Source organism: Microcebus murinus, chromosome 5 (assembly GCF_040939455.1).
Source record: "Microcebus murinus isolate Inina chromosome 5, M.murinus_Inina_mat1.0, whole genome shotgun sequence".
Taxonomy (NCBI): domain Eukaryota; kingdom Metazoa; phylum Chordata; class Mammalia; order Primates; family Cheirogaleidae; genus Microcebus; species Microcebus murinus.
Genome location: NC_134108.1, coordinates 56,466,821 through 56,486,390, shown reverse-complemented (window position 1 = coordinate 56,486,390; position 19,570 = coordinate 56,466,821). Strand labels below are relative to the sequence as shown.

At 32.0% G+C, this 19,570-nt stretch overlaps 1 protein-coding gene across 4 annotated transcripts in view; it reads right to left on the bottom strand.

The window, feature by feature from the left end:
- The window catches only part of ASCC3 (activating signal cointegrator 1 complex subunit 3), a 318,336-nt gene that overhangs the window by 177,078 nt on the left and 121,688 nt on the right, over positions 1 to 19,570 (bottom strand). For all 4 annotated transcript variants that reach the window (XM_076003099.1, XM_012738813.3, XM_076003097.1 and 1 more), the window contains 2 exons: positions 18,078 to 18,254; positions 15,513 to 15,584 (listed from right to left, as the gene is read on the bottom strand). In XM_076003099.1, coding sequence (XP_075859214.1) covers positions 15,513 to 15,584; positions 18,078 to 18,254 — 249 coding nt within the window. The remainder of the gene's footprint in view (positions 1 to 15,512; positions 15,585 to 18,077; positions 18,255 to 19,570) is intronic.

The window sequence follows — 19,570 nt, the reverse complement described above, 5'->3', positions numbered from 1 at the left end:
CTAGAATGTAATAAACAGCTGTCAAATAAACTTCTGATAATATAATGTAAAATATTCTGAATAGCTGTCTAAAGAATTTTCTACACCTTTATAAAAGACAGAAAAATGATTACAAGCAGTCAAACATTGTTTTAGATTGTTTTAGTACTGCCTATGTCTATATTTAAACAATATAAATAATTCAAATAGTATAAAATAAACATGTATGTACATTAGTTTTCATTTTTACAAGAATAAATAAAATTAAAAATATGTATTTGACAAGAGTGAATACTTAAAATAAACTCAAAGGTTCTTTTATATTATTTAACTTGACAATTATATATTTAATTTAATATTATAATCACAAAGTTGCACCAATGAATTACCAAATAATCAAAAATATTCAATTGTTAAGTCAGAAATATTTGATTTAAATTTGTTCAATCTTTCCAAAACCAAAATTTATAGCCATATATATATATATATATATATATATATATATATATATATAAAACTTACTTTACTTCTATATACTAAATCAGAAAACATGCATTTATGCACTGGCTACATGCTCATAAAGCATATATGCAAAGCCCAATACCAATAGTTAAATTTATGCAAAGCATTCTGGAGATGTGAAATGGAACAATTAAGAGGAAAATTACACAATGATATGGTTAAGAAATAGTACCTAGTAAGAAGGCAAAGCAACTTGTATTATTTTTACATTTTGATGCTTGAAATATAAAGACGTGTAGTGAAATGAGGGCATTAGAGAAGACACAAAGAATGAGAAAAATGAATGGAAAAGCACAAAGAAAACTCCTATAGGGGAGTTATACTCATGAGACACACACAAAAAGATAATGTTGAACTGTATAATGGAGGCAAATATGTGCAATGGAGGGAACATAAGCTTCATTGTCCTGGTTTATATCTGGTTTTATATTAGTTCCTTGGTGTCAAACAATGTAACTATGTGAAGAAAACCAGTTTCAAGGAAATTAACAAAATTACTTGTTTTGTTTCCAATTTTTTTCTAAAATTAAGCACAGTAATTTTTTTCTTTTGATATTTTGCTTAAAGCATAAAACGGAAAAATAAGAAGGAAAAGAGAACTATGAATGCATATTCACATACCTAGGATGTACAATTCCCATCAATGTAACAGTTGGAACTTAAGTAACGAAAAGGTGAAAAGAAATATTATTTGTCATCAGAAGAAACAATGGTAATTAAAGGAACTTTTTTTCATGAAAACTGGTCTGTCTTAAGAGATTTTATAAACATTTTCCTCATCACATTCACTATTATCAATAAAATAGCTGGGAATAGATCTGTGGAATGTACAAGGACAGATCTAAACTTAGTTTTATTTTCAAAATTCCTAAACACCATTCTGAGACAAACTGTGTTATTGTGCTCTTTCAATTTATGCTGTAATTACAGACACCACTGATTAATGGTTTAAAAGCCATTTAAAAGCTCAAATGCCTAAATATATATACATACTTGTATTAACATATATCTGTATGTGCCAGAAGAATACTGAATACACTTCAGGAGTAGGATTATTGGGAGTGAGACAATGTGCGGTGAAAGTAACTCATTAGTCTTTAGTTTTTTACATCTTTGCATTAATTTACTTGTTACAAGTATGCATTAGTTCAGTAACTTGAAAATCCTCAATAACTTAAAGAAAAAATAATGATAATAGCAATGAAGAAAAATGCAATACTAATAATCCTTATTAAAAAGTATTCCTTTGAAAACGAGAACGTTACAAGGTTAACAAAGAAACTGTCGTATAAAAAATTTCAAGAATATAATTGAGTGCTCTAGATAAGCTGTATTCCAGAAAAATGAAATTTTTCTCTTTGCTCTCTTAAAAATATAAATTTTAAAAAGCATTCAAAAGTTATTCCTCAATAAATAAAATAAAAAATAAATCAATAAAATAAAAAATAAGATGTTAACTGAAAATAACTAGTGACACAAATGATAAGTTTGTATCATGAAAAACGTTATGTCATATGGATATCTTAAATTAGGAGAAATGAGATAATACATCTAACAGAAGGAACTATAACCAGATAGAATAACAGTAAGAGCAAATTCATGTAATGAAACTTTTTTAAAGGAGAATACTGACATCCTTTCTCTGATCTTTACAGCTGACAGGAGAAAAAAATATTCCTTAAAAAGGTAACCAAGCCACCTTTAGTGGTGTTCCACATCTGCAGATTATTTTCCCTTTAGACTGGACATTCAACTTATCGTGGAGCTGATTATCTTCTTGATTTTCCTTGAAGTTGTTTTGCCCCCTAATCTTTTAAGAGTAAGTTCAAGAAGTCTAATTCATTTATTCACTTATTCATCAAAAAGTACCTGGGCACCAACTGTATGCTATGTACTGGTGAGGCCATGAAAACAGTCATGTGCCACATAACCACATTTTAGTAAATGATGCACAGCATTTATGACAGTGGTCCCATGTGACTATAATGGCTATACCATATAGCCCAGGTGTATAGTAGGCTATACCATCTAGGTCTGTGTGTATACTCCATGATGTTCGCACAATGATGCATGCAATCACTTAACGACACATCTCTTAGAATGTATTCCCATTGTTAAGTGACACATGATAGTACAATGGTGAGCAAAACCACTGCTCACCCCTTTCCCCAACAGGACTTATGATCCTACAATGAATAGTGGCATTAATCAAAAGCAGACAGAAAAAAAAAATATAAACTATAACTAGTAATATGAAGAAGATATGCACAAGAAAAGTTTTAGTGAAAGAGTCAGTGAGGTAAAAACAAAAAGAAAAGTGGCTTCTCTGAGAAAGATGAAATCTGAAGAATTTAGTAGAGGACAGCTAAGTCAAGAGAATAAGGATATGCAAGGCAGAGGGAAAAATTTGTACAAAAGCCCAGAGACATGTGAAAGAACATCACTATTCTTTGGGGATAAAAAAAGGGATGAAAAAAGGCTTGGGAGGTGGGAGGTGGGAGGTAGAAATTAGGAGGAGAGAGGTATGGAATAAAGATGAAAGGAAGTAATGCCCCAATAATATGGAATCCCTGCACCCTTTAAAGGAACGTTTAAGTACTGAAGTATCATACTAGAATTGTGTTTTGAAAGAATCACTCTAGCTACTTGCAGTGTACTGAGTAGCTAGAAGAGGACTAGAATGAAGGCAGGTAGAGCAATTATGAAGTGGCATGAAGCGGTTAAAGTAGTCCAGGGAAGACATGATGGCTGCTTGGATTAGGTGATAGTGGGTATGGTACAAGAGGAGGAGGGGATAGAGAGAAATGACCAGATTTGAGAGATACTTATAAGGAAAATGGATAGGCATTGGCAAGGAATTACAAAGGAAACTGAGGGAGAAAGTATTGACAAAGATGACTTTTAGTTTTCTAATTTATGGGAGTAAATTTATAGTCATGCTATTCACTGAATCAAGAAATAATGGAATACCACTGGTTTAGGGGAGAAGATTTTGAATTTGACTCAGACATAATCCATTTTAGATTTCAAGAGGAGAACCTAGATAGGATCATATGGGTCTAGAAAAGAGGTCTGGGTTTGAAATATAATACATAAGCTATTTCTATAAAGGTAATAATTGGGATGGGATGAAACCGCAAGAAAGAGTGCTAAACTTAAAATGGGTCTAGGACCATGCCAGGTAGATGAAGAAAAATAAGGGAATTTTATTTCACAAGAACAAAAAAAGAAAGGTACAAAGTGAAATTAGTATTTTGCACTTATTTCTACTTCTACAACCTTTACATAATCTCTTGATAATTTTAATCCTAACTGTCAATTCCCATCAAGGAATGTAACCTTTTCTTTTTTTAAATAAAAAATGCCCTTTCTATTAAGGATGCATGAAGATTCAAATTTGCCTTGCTATTTATTTGAAAACTACTAATCACCTTTGGCTTTGCTCTTTGGCAGTCTGAACAGGAGAATGCCTAGTTCAACATCATTTTTTTCATGTTCCCGAATTAGGCATGAGCAATGATAATGTGAAAATGTTACCATTTTGATCAGTGTAGTACCATAACTAATATAAACAAAGCATGACACCTGTATTTTTTTCTACATATCAGACAATTCTGTCATCATGAAAATCAATTCCATTTTCCACTGCTACTTCTAGACCAAACGTTTAAGAGCAAATGCTTTTTCAAATAATTGTGTAAAACAAAAATTAAATGCAAAAATATTAGAAATAAAAAATATGACATTATTTAATATTTAATTAAATATTAAAATATTTAATAAAAAATAGGATATTAATCTTCAATGTGTTTCTGAAAATGTTGAGAAAGCACCCTCTTTAAACAGTGTACAATGTTTCAGTTTGTGGATTTACTTAAATACAATACTATTTTTTAGCAGTGACCAACTTTTTAAGATTAGGAAGAAAGACATAAATATTTATCTAAGTAACTGATTATCAGAGGAAGAAAAGCTTAAGAATTTGGTGACAATATAATACTCTATATAAGAGAATTAGTAAATTAAATCTAGCTCTTCCATTGGTCTCAGCTGAAAATGAGCATTTATTAGTATCCCAAATATACAGTAGAATGACAATAAGATCACTCTAGCAGCTGACAGTCTTTAGAAATTATTTCTCTTGAACTATAATATCTGATTTTAAAAATCTAGGTTGGAGGCTGGGCGCGGTGGCTCATGCCTGTAATCCTAGCACTGTAGGAGGTCGGGTCGGGCGGATTGCTCCAGGTCAGGAGTTCGAAACTAGCCTGAGCAAGAGCGAGACCCCGTCTCTACTATAAAAATAGAAATAAATTAATTGGCCAACTAATATATATATAGAAAAAATAAGCCGGGCATGGTGGCACATGCCTGTAGACCCAGCTACCCGGGAGGCTGAGGCAGGAGGATCTCTTGAGCCCAAGAGTTTGAGGTTGCTGTGAGCTAGGCTAACACCATGGCACTCACTCTAGCCTGGGCAACAAAGTGAGACTCTGTCTAAAAAAAAAAAAAAAAAAAAAATCTAGGTTGGGCGTGGTGACTCATGCCTATAATCCCAGCACTTAGGCAGGCCAAGGTGAGAGGATCACTTGAGGCCAGGAGTTTGAGAACAGCCTGGGTAACATAGTGAGACCTCATCTCTAACAACAACAACAATAAAAATAGCATGGTGACTTGTGCCTGTAGTTCTAGCTACTTGGGAGGCTGAGGTAAAAATACCACTTGAGCCTGGGAGTTCAAAATTACGGTGAGCTATGCTTAACCCATTATACTGCAACCTGGGTGACAAAGTGAGACTCTGTCTTGAAAACAAAAACAAAATATCTAACTAATAAATTTATAATTATAATTAAAGCCTCTCTGATAAATTTTCATTATATTATACCACAAATTCCTTGATGATGATGATATTTTCTATTGGCCTTCACTTTAACTAAATGTTGATGTCATCTTCTAACCAACTGGAATTGGAACCTAATGGAAAGTTAATGCACTTCCAACTTATTCCAAGCACCTCACCCATAGAATATCTTTAATAGATTACTGTTAAATTAATAAAGGAATGGATAAATTGATAAATGCATAACCTCAATGCCTTATCCTCCTCACCCTATAAAAAGATCACTATTAATGAAAGGGAAAGACATAAAGTATGAATTATTATTTTTATATAATGTATTAATTTATACAAATATATTAAAGACATTTTTATGTCTTTAGTAAAAGACATAAAAGGGAAGACCAAAAAATTCTAAGCAAATACTTGTAATACTAATTAAAAGGTAAAACAGATAACTCAACAGTACCAAAAGCTATTCTTTGCCTGTGAAATACGGAGGATAAAGAAATTTCAATTTATGGCCCGGCGTGGTGGCTCATGCCTGTAATCCTAGCACTCTGGGAGGCCGAGGCGGGCAGATCGCTCAAGGTCAGGAGTTGGAAACCAGCCTGAGCAAGAGCGAGACCCCCGTCTCTACTAAAATAGAAAGAAATTAATTGGCCTACTAAAAATATATAGAAAAAATTAGCCGGGCATGGTGGTGCATGCCTGTAGTCCCAGCTACTCGGGAGGCTGAAGCAGTAGGATCGCTTGGGCACAGGAGTTTGAGGTTGCTGTGAGCTAGGCTAACACCATGGCACTCATTCTAGCCTGGGTAACAAAATGAGACTGTCTCAAAAAAAAAAAAAAAAAGAAATTTTAATTTAATAGAAGACTCAACAGACCTTTTGCTGGGGAGAGGGCTGGCTTTTTCAAAAATGGACTTCCTTTAGACTTTTTTTGTAGTTAAAAAACACCTGAGATATTTCTTTAGTAGTACCATATTCAGTGGTAAAGATGAAGGAGAAATATTTTTATTATAATTTTTGTGCTCATAATTAAAATGTCTCCTTCTTAAGAATCTTGCTTTATATTCCTTTGCAATTTTGTCTCAATTGGGGAGGTGGAGGGTAAAGAAAGCAGCACTCAAATAATTCACAAATAAAAGTCATACTAGACAAATTTGATATGACAAAAAACATTGGTACCAAGAATCAGAGATACACATATCTGGAGAAGAAAAACTTTTATAGCCAAAGGGCCAATGGAAAGTTTCATTATTAAAGTTAACATGGTGGAATTTGTTTTGATCGTACATAATCACTTTTATATATACTAAGAATGCCAAGGAACAAAAATAATTCCCTTCATATAGTAATAAATTAATCTATAATCATGAGTCAATTTTTAAAGTTGGTTTCTTATTAGAAACAGAAACATCTACTAATAACTTACAAATAATGAAGAAAAAAGAAACAAGACACACATCTAAATAAGGCTGATATTTAGCTGTTTTTTAATCTTATTATTATTTTATTTTTTGAGACACAGTCTCACTTTGTTGCCCAGGCTAGAGTGCCGTGGCATCAGCCTAGCTTACAGGAACCTCAAACTCCTGGGTTCAAGCAATCCTACTGCCTCAGCCTCCCAAGTAGCTGGGATGATATTTAGCTTTTAATCCAAGGTTGAAGAAGACTTTTTTTTCTCTTTAAGGCCACAAAGCCTTTTATTCCTTGAAACTGGAGGTATATTTTAAGTTAGAAACTACTAGATAAGAATTTAACTTTTTTCACAACATGAAGAAAGAACAAGTTAACTTCATAAATACGCCATAATCTCTGAGGAAGTTTCTAATTTCTTTTTCTATCACTATAACAAAGTTTATATAACGAGAAAAATCTCAACAGAGTTAAGGCATCAATTATTTTCCCATTCTGCAAGTTACACAGGAGGAGGGGAATTATTAACAGGAATGATAAAGCTGTACTTGCATTTGGTAACACAAAGAGAAGCTTACAAATGAGACGTCTCATTAGTTTGAGCAGATGGATCAAAATTAAAGGCTGAATCGCCAACTTTTAATTTCCCAGTAGCCAAGAAGAGCTTGAAGTCTTGCAGAGTAGGACTGTTGAAAAGTCAACATGAAAAGATTTTCTCCATCTGTCATCACACATGCCTGAGTGGAACACAACTGCCTCCTACTGTTTTTAATACTTTAAAGGCAAAGTTGCACATAAAATCTATTAAGTACAAGAGCACGTAAGTTTAGATGATTGGTATATTAAAACCCATGGAATAGTATGATCAGAGAATATCAGCATGGCTTTTGAACATGAAATTTGCTTTAATCCAAATGAGGAGAAACAAAATAAATTCATTTCTATATTTAAGAGAAAATGGTTAATTTTTAGCCTAAAAAGTGTTTAGTTGCCTGAGAGTCATAGTTCCTTTTTGAAGGGACACATATTTCAATCTTGTTAATAATGATCTGAAAAAGTAGATGCTCTGATAAAACCAAAGTACTTAGGGAAACCAAACTAGGGAGAAAATCCAAGATACTAAACAACCTGAAGGCAGGAAAATAAACAAATCCAAGAATATTCACTGGTGGGGTTGGGTAAGCACAAGGTGGTGTTTTCTTGGACTAGAACATATTCCTTATCATTGTATATCTTATTCCTGTAACTAAGATATATTTAAAAGGCAACAAAATAGAGTTAATTTTAAGTACATAGCCCCACTAGAAATATCTTGATGTTTCTTTAATAACATAGAAGAGTACATTTATTGAATATGTATTTGATTGCTTAATACCAATGTATTACTGTGCAGTAAGTTCTAACCATAACTGAATTTCAGAAGCAAATTTCTCCCTCTCTCCATACACACACACATATAGTATACACAAATAATTTACTATATTTATATGTATAACAAAATAAACAGAAAAGAGTCTCTTAGAATAAAGCACATATAGCTAGACTTATTAGTCATCAGAAATGGGCAGAATAATATAACTGAAGAGTTAATTTGGCTACCAGTTTTTTAGACAAGTTGAAAAGTTTGTTGAATTAGATATCTTTCATTTTTTGACAGATAGATGCATATAAATTCATTTATTTAAAATTATCAATTTGGAACTTTATATAAAGACAGCCAGTAACTGGGATAACATTATCTTCAACTTCAATTATGAGTGAAATAAAACACAACTCAGAAACTATTCTACTGGGAAGTTCTTTGTTCACCCTCTAATAAAATCAGAGGATATAACACTATAGCTTAGTAAAGGTTATCTCTTAAAGGAGATAAAAAAGGGAAAAATAATCCTGTGAAGAGTTCTAAGTCCCTGAAAACAAACCTGTATGTGAGTCTCAATAATCAATGACTACTATGAAGTAGCAGTTCTTGTATAATGCAATAAATCAAGGATTGTCAATCTTGTTGAAATAGGTATACTGATCAAAATCAAAATGTACAACAATTTTGCTTTCCAAGTATCTACACTGCAATTTTCAGTACTGGACCAAATATGAAGGCATTCTGCAGAAGCTGCCACTTAGCAAGCTAACTCATCTTACAGGCCAAATAGTACTTGGCAGATCAACTTGCATATAGAACACTTAAAGCAAGCCTTTTGAAAAGACCCATACAGAAAAAGATTTGTGTTTTGAGCAACTTTTACAAAGTTAAACATATAATATAGGTAATTTAAAGAAATAAAAATGATAGACCTTTGTTCTTGAATTATGTTGCAAGACCTTTGTTCTTGAATTATGTTGCAAAAGGGCTCTTAACTTGAGATGATCGTACTAATGTATAAGACCCATTGCTTTACCAGCTTAGTGCTTAAAATCTGAAGGCACTAGACTGGGAATTTGTCCTACTAGCAACACTAGAGGCAAATTTCAACTAGTGGGCCATAGCTCTAGTGCATTTAATACTTTCTATTATCCTTATCTTACTATGTTAAATCGTTGAAGACAAGGCACTTCATCATAATCAAATCAAATATACCAGAGTTCCCATGCACATGACACTGTGCTAAGAACAAAACCAACAGTGTTTTCCTATAACCCAATCTTTTTGATAGGATCTGTCCTACCGTAACACAAAATGTAAAAGGACAACATTGCATAGAACATGCTGATTAAAAATTTAAAATATAACATCTTTATTCAGTGCATTTATTTACATTTTAATGCTATTGTGTCTACTTATGATTCTATCATATTTTTGAATGGGGAAAATATAATAAATTAGAGAAATTATAGAATTAACAGAAAAAAAGAAATTAGAGAAATAAAATGCATTAAAATAATGGAAGGACAAACACCAAGAGAAGTTACCTCTGGGCAGTGTAATTAACAGTGGTTTTTTTCCTTTTATTTTTGCTTTATGGCATGCCCAGGGGTTAAATTTGTTTAAATTCTTTCTTTATTCAGTCTCTTTTATATTAATTGCATTTATTTATTTATTTATTTATTTATTTTTGAGTTCAATATTTTAGTAAGAGATAAAAATTAAAGTTTACCACCTTAATACAGTAAAATGAAAATTACTACAGTTACTACAGTTACTACTAACAGCGCAGAATTATCATAAACCTGGACATTGAAAATTAACAAAAAATTATAGGTTCTTGATATTATTTCTCCCAATATAGATGACACTTTTACAATGTTCCAGACAAAGCACTGTCCAGCTATGAGTAATCGAAGAGTAACTCCTTTGCAATGCAATCTATTTCATTGTAGGATAATTATAGTTCCTTCTATCTAGCTCTCTGCAATTTTCACTTGTTGGTTCTAAATTCCTTTGTGTACAATAGAACATACCCTCTTTTCCATATGAGAGCCTTTCTAATACCATCACCCTTCCTCAAATCCTGTTTGGGTTTTCTCTTCTCTAGTCTTAATATTCTGGTTTCTCTCAGCCATTACACAAATTACACAGTTTCTAAGTATCTCGTAATCTTAATAAGTTCCTCTTGAACCTCCATTCTTCTCAAAATGTGACACAGAATGACCACAGTACCTGATGATTAGCTCAATTACAGTGGATTTTTCATCTTCCTTGATTTGAACTTTTTTCTCTCAGATAATGACACAATTTCATTATTTTTAAAAAGCATATAATACTTATTTGACTTACGTTGAATTTATGATCAACTACAATTAATAGATTTTATCCAAGATAGATCTCCTTTAACTTGTACCAATGTTATTTATTATTTGCGATTAAATGTAGAATTTTATATTTAACCATGAGAAATTGTATTCAATTTGAATACTGGCCAGTTGAGATAAATTTATAGCTTGGTTCTCTCACATGATATCCTAATATTCATCATTGGCAAATTTTACAAATATTTAGATAAAAATATGTTTACTAGGTAAGATATCTGAGGGATAACTCAAACAATGCTTTACAACCAAGGGAACATTGCTCCCAGGGAACATTTGCTAATGTCTAGACAGTTTTAGTTGGTTTCCACTGGGTAGAAACCACGGATGCTGCTAAACAGTTTACAGTGCACAGTACAGCTCCCACCCCAAACAATTATCCTGTCCAAAATGTCACTAGTGCAAGGTTTCTAGGCATAATCTGTATCAATTAGTTAGACTATATAATAATCATACTGAAATCACATTTTATAAATGCACTACAGAAGCAAAAAGACCATAGTGTCACACTATGAAACAAAATTGCAGAGAAGAACAGGCTCCTGTAATGGAAAATAAGTGCACACCCAAACCAAAGCATGAACAATATGGCAGGTTAGAGTTAGAAGTAACAATTGTCAATTAAGAAAAAATTTTACTGGTATGACACCTCTATCTTACATGCCTTAAGAATGAAAAAAATATTAAAAATGGCAAACATACATTATAACGTTACATCACACTACATTGATAATACTATTCACAAGAAACAGCATATGTTTATAAAATCCTATACAGGTCTATGACAACAAAATGTTATAACTCATTGGGAATACATTATAGGGTCATGTAGAAGACAACAAAATGTCGCCATGTGTGCTATAAATCCATTTTAGGAAATTTATCCTAAGTAAATCTTTAAATAGAAAAAAAATCACTGCCGCAGTGCGATCTTTAATAATAGAATATTACAAACATTTAAAGCACTTAATTATGGAAGAATAACCAATAACAGAGAAACAGCCAATGTCATCTTAATGTCATAGGGACAGTGTAAACTTCTGAAGATATTATGGGGTTTATCAACACAAAGACATGTATTTAAATCCTGGTGTCACCTTTACCTAGCTATATAACCTTGGGAAGCTGCTTAACATGCCTTTGGTTCATTTCCTTCTTCAACAAAAGGAAATAATCATGTTTATGTCAGAGAATTAGGAAGATTAAAAATCCAAAGAAACTTACATAGTATCTGAAAATTAAAACCTGAATAAAGATTCCTTTTTCTCTCTTGCAGATGTTTAAATTGTGAAGACTAAGTTGAAACATTAAAAAATGTTTATTATTCATTAAGGAAAAGAGTGAATATAAAACTGTATATACAGTATATTTGTAATTTAGTAATGGATTCTAACTAATATTTAAAATTAAGTTTGAATGAGCAAAATTAAAAGCCACGTGCAAGGCCGGGCGCTGTGGCTCACACCTGTAATCCTAGCTCTTGGGAGGCCGAGGCGGGCGGATTGCTCAAGGTCAGGAGTTCAAACCCAGCCTGAGCAAGAGTGAGACCCCGTCTCTACTATAAACAGAAAGAAATTAATTGGCCAACTGATATATATATATAAAAAATTAGCCGGGCATAGTGGCACATGCCTGTAGTCCCAGCTACTCGGGAGGCTGAGGCAGAAGGATCACTCGAGCCCAGGAGTTTGAGGTTGCTGTGAGCTAGGCTGCCGCCATGGCACTCACTCTAGCCTGGACAACAAAGTGAGACTCTGTCTCAAAAAAAAAAAAAAAAAAAGCCACGTGCAAATGGATGAAAGACTAGTGGGAAATGTATACAAATTACAACAAAAATATTAAAATGGTAAAATAATAGAAACTATGAAGAAAATTTTAAATATTGTTATTTAGTTTTATAACTAAAAAAAATATAGGAAGTATGTAGGTATTTCTGTAAAACTTAAGTCAGGCAAACTAGGCAACGGTGCTATGAGCCCAGTCCTCCAAGCATCTTGTACTAACAGAGTTTACTACAATAAGAGCCTGCCCTCAATCAGCTTTGACTTTGAAAAGTAACACAATGAATGGATTTACACTAAAAATAAAAGAACTGGCAATAATATCTCATCTCTACTTACTAAAACACTCACAGCCAGCACCTGCACTTTATAAATCATCATTTCTAAGGTGACATCTTAGCTCTTATTACATTGAGGGAACTATGCCAGAAGAAAAAGATGGGGCAGTTTTCCTACAATCCCTAAGATTACAGCATTTATTTGGATTTTTAGCCAACTACAATAGAAGATACAACTGCTACTTTTCCCAACATGTAAAGATAATACATTTTATTTATTTATTTTTTTTTGAGACAGAGTCTCGCTCTGTTGCCTAGGCTAGAGTGAGTGCCATGGCATCAGCCTAGCTCACAGCAACCTCAATCTCCTGGCTCAAGCAATCCTTCTGCCTCAGCCTCCCAAGTAGCTGGGACTACAGGCATGCACCACCATGCCCGGCTAATTTTATGTATATATATATATTAGTTAGCCAATTAATTTCTTTCTATTTATAGTAGAGACGGGGTCTCGCTCTTGCTCAGGCTGCTTTCGAACTCCTGACCTCGAGTAATCCGCCCGCCTCGGCCTCCCAGAGAGCTAGGATTACAGGCGTGAGCCACCACGCCCGGCAATACATTTTATTTTTTAAAGGAAGTATTTTACAATGTAAGATCATATCAAATAAAGCTAGAGTAGTATAATAAATACATTTAAAGAACAATTATAAACAGCATGACAAAGACTATAACCCTAAAAAGACGAGTGACCCACAAGTTTCTAATGCCTCAAAATAGCTGTAGTACTGGCAGTAATAACATTGTTAAGCTATTTACTTAGATTAGTTAGAATTTATAACTGTATATGTTTATGTATATGTTTATACATTGATATATATATTTATCAATCTCACCAAAAAAATTTGCAAAAACTGCTTTTATTTCTTAACTGTTATCCATAGTAATGTAGCAAGTACTCACTTATTAGCCATCAAGTCCTAAGTGTGCTAGAAGAATAAATGACTGCTACTTGGGAGGCTGAGGCAAAGGGATTGCTTGAGCCTAGGAGTTCCAGGGCAGTCTGGACAATACAGTGAGACTCTTGTGTTTTATTTTTTTTTTAAAGAAAAGGAAAAAGATGAACAATAACTTTAATTTCTAGGGGAAACACACATTACTATTAGTGGCTTCTTAAATTTTTTCATAGTAGTTGCAAGGCTGTTCAATTACAAAAGATTCTATAAGAAGTGTTAGCTGTTTTCCTGACTAGAGTCAGAAGATAAAATATCTACTACATGTTTTATAGCAAAGTATTTACATTTTTAATTTTCATTATTTAAAAAGAGAAAAAAAATCTTTAACAGTACATATTCATTTATAATGAAACTTACAGACTAGAAAAGGTTCTCTTGTAATAGAAGAAATGCCACCACAATTAAAAATTCTGATTTAAAATGTTATTAAATCACATTTCAAAATTAAACGAAGACACAGAATAGCCAATACAATATTGGAAGAGAAGAATGAAATCAGAGGACAGACACTGACTACAAGACTTACCATAAAGCTGCAGTAATCAAGGCAAGGTGGTATTGATGAAAGAATAAATAAACAAATCAATGGAACAGAACAGAACTCCCAGAAATAGACCCACGTAAGTACAGTCAGCTGATATTTGACAAAGAAGAAGTGAAGTCTTTCAACAAATGGACATCCAAATGAAAAAATGAATCTACACACAGACTTTACACCCCTCACAAAAACACGAATATAATACAACTCACAAACCAGTTTAATGAGGATCAAAGGAGAAAACTGATGTAAAATAAATGCAAATAAAGTGATATGGTATTATCATCAGCAGAGTTTCTATGGCTTGAATTTGAAAGTGCACTAGTAGAATGACCTGAACATGTTACTTTATTTTGCACAGAACCTCATTTTTTTCATCTGTCAAGTGAAGATAACAGTACCTGCCTTATAGGCTGCTGAGAGAATTCAATGAGATAATAAATGTAAGATAATTTTATCAGTTTCAGGCATTTATTAATAACTAGGAAAAGACAGCCACTATCATTATTCCATAATTTAAAATACTCATGATTTTTCTACAAGTTATTCTTAAAATAAAGCATATTCTCTTGAAATCAGTTAGAAATCTGATTTTAAAACTGTTTCCTAAAAAGAGATAAAATGCCTCAAGGATGCTTAGTAGGCAGTGTTCCACACATTCAAGTCCAATTTACCTTTTGTTTTATATATTGGGGCTGCAAATCATATTGAGTCTGGGAAACAAGGATTCTACCTCCATTTAAAAAATTTGAAAACCAAAGGGCCAGGAAAACACTTCACATGTCATTAAAGCCTAACACTATTAAAAAAAAATCCCATAATAAAATAAAGTTATCCAAAGAACCATAAACAATTGGGCAATGAATAATTTTATATAAGCAATTATCACTCCATTATTTCATTTAACAATCTCCACTTTAAACTATGAAGAGTTTAAAAATAAAGCTACTTACTTCCTAAATACCATAAACAAAATAAAGCTTTATTATATATTATATTTCAGTTGATAATAAATACTTCATGAAGACAGTAAGAATAATATAACATTTAAAATTTTTATATTCTATAAGAAAAATACAAATTAAAATGTTGAAGGTATGAGAGAAGGTTGGTATTTTTTTAAAGATTGAAAGAAATAGAAATGTAAAGGGTAAAATGCTTTTTTTCATTCAATATTTAATAAAAACGACAAATAAAATGGCATCACTGCAATATTGGGATGATAATATTATCTATGAATATTTTTATGACTTAGCACTTGGGCTAAAACAATTATTAAGAAATAAAACCTCTGAGACATTATTTCAGAATGCAAGAAAAATTTCTTATGAAGAGCCCAGAAATTAATAACTTTTATCATTAAGCACTCTATAAACAGAATAAAATAAATTAGGCATACCTGGTGTCCAGCCTTTACTTGCTTCAAAACACTTTCATAACATATTTCATCCATGTTATTCAATTGCTGCATCTTTAAGTTTTAAAAACATGAAAAATATCAAAATGAAACAATTACAAACTTTCTAGCTACACATAAAACTTTGTCAATTACAATCTATCTAACATACAACAACCCATAAGAAACATACACAATACAGTTAAAAAATACAAACAAAATACCTCCAACTATAGTGTCAGAGTACTAACTTTCTAAGAGTGGCATGTTTTTAAAAGGCTAAGGATAATATACTAGTTCTCTTTTCCCCAGAAAAGCCCATTCTTTAGGCTGTTTTTTTTTTTTTTTTTTCTATTTCATTCTATAAACCATAATCCTTCCCCGTATCATTCTCAAAGTTAGGAGCATAATATAAGTAGAATTTCAAATGGCACACAGATATTAAACCTGAAGAAACATTATTTCTGTGATATATAAAAAGGGCTGTTGTTCTTCTACAGAAACATTGTTCAGATTAGCTGGAAATAAAACATAAAATGTATGAATTAAGAAAGGGTATCATTTTCCCCATTAATGCCCAGAAATGTAAGGTGACTAACCCAAAGGTGAAGGCATGTGACCCAGCCTATATTTTTTCTACTACTCTACATTAATTAATAATAGTTTGGAGAGGATGAAAAGCATTGTGTATATCTGCAATGACTATGATTTGGATTTTTTCTTCCAATAAGGTAAAGTTTACAGTTTAAAATTTTGGAACTGTTATGATATATAATGGCTAAGTAAAATGAAATAATCATGGTATAATTAACACCCTACTAATGATTTAAAAAATAATTCCCACCTCACACACACAAAAAATCTCAATAATTTGTTCAGTGTACTTTGGATTTTCTGGCCAAATCCTCTATTTCAAGTTAGACATATCACTAATACCTTTTCCCCATATTCTTTCAAAATGACTGCATATCACGAGTTTCTGAATAAAACTCTGAAAAATATGCAAGCATATCTTTTTACATGAAATGACAAATTAACAACTGGTTATAAAACATATTAAATAACACCCTGGGGAAAGGCTTAATGGTTAACAACTGTATATTTCTACTGAGTGTAAACTAATACATTTTAATAAGACAAACATCTATAATAAGTATATAGTAATATGTTACTATTTACAGTATACAAAATATATAAATTTTTTCTAAATTTTGACAAATTTCTAAATCTTCAAAATAATTATGACAGTTTATCATCATTCTTTTCATCGTTATAATGGTAACATATTGTGGTGAAAATACTTAGAATTTAATTAGCATTAAGTGATTTACCAATTTGTACGACACAACTGAGAGAAAATAAAGTTTAAGATGGCTGACAAGCATCTGAAACAATTTTCTTCTCTTTATATCTCTCTGTGATAACCATCTGCTATCATTTAAATTGTAATGCTGAAAGCATTCTAAAGCTATAAAGACATAATTCTACATTTATCCTAATGCCACACTAAAATAAATAATCAAATATATATTAAGCCATAAATGAAAAAATAAGCAGCAAGTATTATGGAAAAGCACTTGAAACAATTAATGAAGGTTAAAATATTCATTACTATTACCATATCATGAACTATACTTTTGTGCATAAATCTGAAATGACTCCCTATAATTCTAAAGATATCTTACTTTTATGCTATGTGGTTAGAGCATATTAACTGTTGTAGTAACAGTTACTTCTGATATATTTAGCTGAATATTTTATTTATAATAATGAATAATAAAATGGCCCTATTTTACTAATGAAATTGTTTTTAGACAAGTAATGTAATATATTAAAGACCAAGGCTGAATTCTATCTTGTTCTGTTTTAGTAAATAGGTCAAAATGATTGTGAATATTCTCCTAAAGCTATTTCTTTTACAGCAAAATGTGCTGTTGAACAGAATGATACATGTTTAAATTTTAAGCAAAGTTTTCCTTTATATTATAAAATAAGTCTATAATAGGCACCCTAGTAATGTAAATGGTGCATGGTAGTGCTATTTAAGCAATTAGATAAACTTTTTAAAGCACTATATAGAATTTTAGAAATGGCATGTATATACATAATTACTAAGGTGATTATAAAATAGTATAAGTTAAACAGACCACTTCTCTCATGGTTGCTACCATGAAATTATGTTTCAACTGCATATAAGGTATTATTATTTATTTTAAATGAATATTATATCAATATATATATATATAAACATTACTGGCTTAATTAAAGCTTGTATTATTTTACAATGACCTTTAATCATATCAAAATAGCTTTTTGAAACTTATAACAGCTGAGAATACAAAATACACATTGAAAATAGCAATGCAAACTACTACAAACAACTTTCTGCAGGAGGACTTTCTCTACTACAAATAGTTGAGGAAATATGTGCTTGATTTTGTCCAGGATGTTACATTTGTTAATTTGTAAGACCAAAATGGTCTTTGGAGTCTCTAATCCCAAACAAGTATTTATGTCAGCAAAAATATTTTTGAAAGTGTAAGTATAATTATTAAAATTAATATTTACCTTATTTGCACTTTTAATCCCCAAAAATGTCTGTCCAAGAGGTACTGGTCGAAAACGGCCATCAAAGTAGAAAAGTCCAATATACGGATTAACATGTAAAAATGTAGCAACATCGAGGTAGTTCGGTAAGGTTGCAGACAGTCCAAGAATCCTTATCATACTCTGTGTGGATTCAACCTATATGAATTATGTTAATTAAGTATGGCTTCTGTAAATTAATTTAACAAAATAATATTGTCATGTGTCTTATTATTAGGACCTTCTAAAAACTGCAAATGGAGATGAGTCTAGAGGTCAAGTGAGGGGCTATCATGTAAGATTTTATAAGCCATAATTCACAAGCTTCATTCTATAGATACGTAATAGAATTCTGTACACACTATAATTAAAAATATACGTGAGCATTAACAGCATACAGCTATAAGAACTTGGTGACAGTCAAATGTATTTTTAGGTCACAAACTAAACTCATATAGGCCACATTCTCTGATTACAATGTAATACATCTAGAAAAAGAAAACCAAAGGATAGTCAAAAACCTCTATTCACTTGGTAATTACAATGTATCATTATGATTCCATGATGCTGCTAACAACTTCATAGCTGATCTCTGAGGAAGTTGTTGATAATGTTTTGTATCAACAACATTATCAAGTTGTTGATAATGTTTTGTTCAGTCTTGGAGACTCAATGGGTATAAGCAAAGTAGTCCAATGTGAATAATGTTAACACTTCCAGAATCATCCATCGAACAATGGGTTAGGACCTGACCTATAGGCACTGGGGATGCAGTTCTGAATAAGACATAGAACCATACATACAGGGACTATTTGTAGAAGTATAAAGAGGGAGGATCAAAAAGTAATAGAAATAGGTGAAAATTAAAATACATATACAACATTTTTACCATGAATTTATTTTTACTGATGAAATCTTATGGATATCAGTAAAAATCCAAACCAAACCCCACTAAAAGCAAGGAACCAAGGAGAAATGATGGGCATACCTATTATTTAAGAAATTTCCTTCACAACATATAATAATTACAAAGATTTTAATTATACTATAGTTCTATGTAGTACCGGTAGTAATTTGAAAGGAAATGAAAGTGAGATATATATATTTCTTTCTTTCTTTCTTTTTTTTTTAATGAAAAGGGGTCTCCCTCTGTTGCTTAGGCTGGAGTACAGGGGTGTGATCATAGCTACCTACAACCTTGAAATCCTGGGCTCAGGGGATCCTCCCACCTCAGTGTGCTGAGTAGCTGGTACTACAGGCATATGACACCAAGCCCAGCTAATTTTTTGACTTTTTGTAGAGATGGGGTCTTGCTATGTTGACCAACCTGGTCTGGATCTCTTGGTCTCAAGTGACCTTCCCACCTCAGCCTTTCAAAATACAGCAATTACAGGCGTGAGCCACCACACCTAGCCCATATTTGGTTTTAAAATCATTATTTAAAACACAAAAGTTACTGAACATATTTTAAGGTC